Source organism: Etheostoma spectabile, chromosome 21, assembly GCF_008692095.1.
Source record: "Etheostoma spectabile isolate EspeVRDwgs_2016 chromosome 21, UIUC_Espe_1.0, whole genome shotgun sequence".
Lineage (NCBI taxonomy): Eukaryota > Metazoa > Chordata > Actinopteri > Perciformes > Percidae > Etheostoma > Etheostoma spectabile.
The window spans coordinates 23642040-23647261 of NC_045753.1; the positions used below are offsets into that span (position 1 = coordinate 23642040).

At 36.7% G+C, this 5222-nt stretch overlaps 1 protein-coding gene across 6 annotated transcripts in view; it reads left to right on the forward strand.

Annotated features, from left to right (window-relative positions):
• Positions 1 to 5222, forward strand: part of grid2ipb (glutamate receptor, ionotropic, delta 2 (Grid2) interacting protein, b) — a 43047-nt gene that overhangs the window by 30960 nt on the left and 6865 nt on the right. For 3 of the 6 annotated variants that reach the window (XM_032503301.1, XM_032503303.1, XM_032503304.1), the window contains 2 exons: positions 629 to 716; positions 1259 to 1348. In XM_032503301.1, the coding sequence (XP_032359192.1) occupies positions 629 to 716; positions 1259 to 1348 (178 nt within the window). The remainder of the gene's footprint in view (positions 1 to 628; positions 717 to 1258; positions 1349 to 5222) is intronic. The other 3 variants (XM_032503302.1, XM_032503305.1, XM_032503306.1) reach the window with 1 other exon arrangement.

The window sequence follows — 5222 nt, forward strand, 5'->3', positions numbered from 1 at the left end:
AATAAATGATTCTCATAAATGAATATTTAAAAAGATAAAAACGGACATTGTATAGTTTGTCCACCAGAGGGCGATCTACAGCGTTCCTGTTGGCAACACTTTTTTGTTAATGTGTTTTTGTTCAAAGGACTTACTTTCATATCTTAAGTTTATATTTTTATACATCTTATTTATCAGAACTTTTATATGTTTTGATGTTCCTCTGTTCTGTTGTGACAATAAAACAAATTATTATCATCATATTTTAGTGAGAATTCCTAAATAACTACAAATAACTAATTATAGGGAAATGTGTTTATGTTTAGTAAGGCGTTTGTTTTTGTTTTTTTATTAATTATACATCAGACAATATATCGGCATATCGAATTTTGAGATAACCAAATATTCGTATCGGTATTGGCCTTAAAAATCCTGTTTAAATCTATACAGGTAAAAAATCACTATGGGATTGGGACGTGTTTCAGAGGAAGGAGGGAAAGAGAGAGAGCGGCTTACTTTATTGTCAATGTTTTTTATGAACGTTTATCAAGCAAGTCCTAAAATTTGTGACTCGAGTCTAACTCGAGTCAAGTAATGTGACTGGAGCCCCCCATGTCTGGTACCGAGTGTATTCTTGTTCTATGTTTAGCTCGGAGAGGACTCAGACTATGACAAGCTCACAGACATGGTGAAGTTCTTGGACCTCGATCTTCACTTTGGGACTCAACGCCGATCTAGTAAGTAGTCGTGTACATGTGATCACCCTTCATCATACTGCACCATCATCATCATATGTTTATATACATCACTCTGGATGTCATACAGTGACAATGTACCATCAAATGAATTATGAGAGGACTATTTCACTGTGAAAGTGATGTGATTATCGTTTGACATCTTCTGTTTTGTTTGTACCGTTACAGTTAAGATGTTCTCCATAACCTGTTTTGGAGCTGCTTCATTCACCTGTTCATCAAATCCATTCTCCATAAGGCACCATACCCCCCCACTCCTCTCCTTCATTACTTGACAGAACTCAGTAATTACACAGCTCTGCCAGAGGAAACACACTCACTGTTATTTATTGTAAATATCCCAGATGTTTTGGCCTTTAGCGACTCAAATGGCAGAGCTGTGGTATTAACGCATCTAACTGCCACATAGACCCACTGTGTGTGTTTGTGTATGTGTGTATGTGTGGGTGAGTGTGTGTGTGTGTGTGTTTGTTGATTCCCGGTGCCTGGAGAACACATCCTTAAACTGTTGTTAATATTATCAGTCTCTCCTCCAGAGCCAGCCTTCCTGCCAGAGAACTTTAAAAAGAAAGACGTGGTGGAGATTCTGTCTCATAAGAAAGCCTACAACGCCTGTGAGTACCACAAAAACATGGCCGCAGGTCACACCTAAAAAGGTCTATGTTTTTAGGTCTGTGATATGATGGCGAAATAACACATATTACAGTATTTTACAAATGCTTTGAAAAGCTGTACTGACTCACTAAAATCTCAAAGTGCAAAACACCACAGTTTTTCTTGATTGACTTGATGCACTTCTGCCAACTACAGTTTTTTTTAAAGGTGCCATATTGTAGAAAGTGAAATGTCCATGTCTTTTTTGATAATAAAGCAGGTTGATGTGCTGTATAAATAGTGTGAAAGTATCAAAATGCTCAATCCACAGAGAAATGCACACAGCATTCAGAAACTATGACTTTAAATGAGACTTCCGTACGGTTGTGATGTCACATATATACTATATGTAGGTAGAAAGTGCCGCTGCAGTGCTATTACAATCGTACGCCAGCTGCAAAGACGGTGCAGAGACTCAGAGAGCGTAGATGCGGAAGACCAATCAGAGAAGACTGGGGTTTTTCAGGAGGGGGTCTTAAAGAGACAGGCACTAAAATGGAGCTAGCATACAAAGAGTGAATACAGGTATATTCAAACAGACAGTATGAGAAAAAGAAAGTGTTTTTTAAACATTAAAGCATGTGAACATGTTCTAGTAACAATGCAAAATACAAGTATGAACCTGACAATAAGCATGATATGGGATCTTCAAGACCGCAAGTTCAAATGCATTCACTTGTAATGCTTTGCTGGATCTCTCCACACAATTCTCATTTCTTTCCACACGAATATCACATAGAAAAATGGTTTACAAATCGCAAGGGCAGGCCTTGACCTCTGAAGTGTCAGGTCGGCTCACAATATTCTTAATGTCAGTGAAAACAGAGTGAAATGCAGCTTGAGAGACTCAAACACCGAACAACAACAACAATTGGCTCTCTTACTCTATGAAAGTGCGTCTATTTTTGTCAGTGTTGGAAAATTACAAACAATATGCAATGTCAAATTCAGGTTACACATAGGTCATCGCCTGTGGTGACATCACTGCAGTCGGGACAGGATTGGATTTTGTCACACAAAGCTTTTCAATTCAAGTTTGTACAGGAAAACATAACATTACATTAGGTGTAAGGCGGATGGAAATCTATGACCTGATGTAAATCACATAATAGATTTAAAGATACTGAGCAATAAACAAACACATATTTTGTTAATTACATTATGTTTATAACAACCAAATGACTGCAGGTTTGAACTTGATGCACTGTTTTAGAAAAAGGTTGCTATGGTCATTTTGCTGTCTAGACTGGGGAGTTTTTTTCAAAACTGTTCTTCAGATGTAACTAATTTAGGCTAACTTGCTGTTATCAGGCTAAAAGAAACCGTCCTGTTAATTCTCATCCTGCTAATTTGGATCTTTAAGATTGAGAATGGATGTGTTAATCCTGGATGTAGTTATCTTAAATAAGTGCTCTTATTTTGAAATAACCGTAGAGCGCTGAAACCGTGATCAGCGTTCATATGATTGCACATCATGTAATGACGTATGTGTGTGGGTAACCCTCCCAGCATGAACTGGGGCAATATATATTCAAGTGCCATTTCCTGTGTTCCTGTGTTGTTACTGGTGTTATTTTGTTCTACGTTCTACTGGTACACAGTTCGATGTTAGCAGTGAACGTGGCCGGAGAACAAGTGATGTTGGTGCAAGATAGGTGGCGGTTCCCAGTGAACATGAAATATACTTTTTAGTGATAATTGGAAGCCTGTTATAAAAATGAAACCCACTAAACTAAACTCGTAAAAAGCAGCTTTTGCACAAACTATTTTCAGTTCTTCAATTTTATTTTGAAATGACACACTGTACAGTACGTTGTGCCTCCATTGGTCTTTGAACAGTCTGAATCTTTCAGTTGAGTTCATGTCTTTTTGCTCACAATATCCCAAACTCTATTTTGTTTTATTTTTAATATTGTGTAAAATATTTCTATGAATTTTACCGTGTATAGGTACAGGTGTATCTATACTATGAAAATTGAATTGTGATAATAATTCACCAACAGATTGTGATGTTTCAATAACCTGCATGCTCTTATTTAAAATCCTAATTACAACACAATAATTATGATAACTTCTTAGATTTATAATGAAAGAGAGTTGTAATTAGGAGCCATCTGTATCTGAAAATGAATTCATGTATGGAGATCAGATCCTGGTCCAGATAACTGTCGATAATGCTGTACTTGTGTCTGTGATACTGGTTTACCTGCTGTATCAGTTTCTTCTTCTGCTGTAAAATGTCTTTCTTGCTGCCGTGTTTCTTCAGTTCCACATTACGAACGGCAAAGCCCTACTCACTGCTGTCATCGTCTTCTTCCTGTGATTGAGAGAATAAATATGTTCTCTTGATGAAAACGTGTCTTCCCTTGCTGATCCAAAACCAAGAGTAACAACAAGTTCCACTTTATAATTCAGAATATAATTACCCTGCTCTTTACCCTTTTCTCGATGTCTCATTACAAAGTTGTACCAGGCTCTCTCTTAATACATCCATGGGATCAGTATTGCACCAGCATCAGAAGTAGTTTAGTAGTCTAGACATATTTACAGGTTAATATCCATTTAACAGGGATGACAGTAACAATGCAGGAACACATTAAATGAATCTTATAGATAGAATCTATTGCCCCAATGCATGCTGGGAGGCTTCCAATCACACCCACCATGTGTAAGTGCAATCACATGATTAGCACTCATAAATGCTGATCATGATTTCAACTTCATTTTTCCTTTATTTCAAAATAAGAGTGCACTGTTATTCAAGATAATTGCATCCACGATGCAAACTGTGCTCAACGAACCCAATTAGCTAAATACAAATAAGAGCACGTTAGCCTGAGGCCCCTTTAAAGAGCAGGGCCCGGATGGGAGGCTGATATAAATACAGGGAGTAATACATTCATCTAACAGTAATGGCAAGTGGAATCATTAACTCTGCTACACTATTTGTACATCCTTTGAGGAAATAAAACTGTTTTGATGTAAATGAATGGTTACACTTTACTTAAAGGTATCTACGTAAGAGTGACATCACACCGTCATGAAACGTTATGGTTAGGGTTCATGTGTCATGGCTGTGTCATGTCACTCTTATGCAAGCAAAGTGTTACCAAATTAAGTAACAGCAATATACGAGATGAGATAAATAGATTCTATTTTTAAATGCAACACTGATTAAAATTGAGTGATAAACGTGATGCTCTGATAAAAAAAAAAAGAATTGTGTTAAGAGGTTTGCAATTTAAAGCCAAAGCAACAGTAAAATACTGTAATACAAGTAAGAAGCACATTGTCTCTAATTTATTTAGGTTTCTGATGTTAACATATAAAAGTGGTGCTTCTTAATTTTAAGATTTATTTTTTAGTGGTAATATCTTAAATGCCCTTTTATACAGGGACTACAAATAACATACTATAGAACAAAAGAAAAAGAAGTGTAAAAAAAAGAAAAAAGAACTTTATTTTGGCAATAAAAACATGTTTGCAAAGTCACTTCTCTTCAAGATAATCAGATGTGTCCCTGTTATGTTATGCAGATTATACTTATACATTATCCTGGGGATGATGGGTTCATTTCTCTGTGTTAGAAGGATTTGTTCTGCTATTATCACCACATCACCCATAATTAGTTGTTTTTTTCCTTGATTTGATGTTAATTATCAGGTTTACACTGAGATTTTGGATTTGATAATTAATCTGGTATCACGGAAACATGATTACACATCATCAGAGGGGGGTGAAAGTAAAAAATAAAAGGGTCTGCATTCGGGAACACAGGGATCCTCTTTATAACGTGAAAAAAAACTGACCTAACCCCCCCCCCCCCCCCCCCCC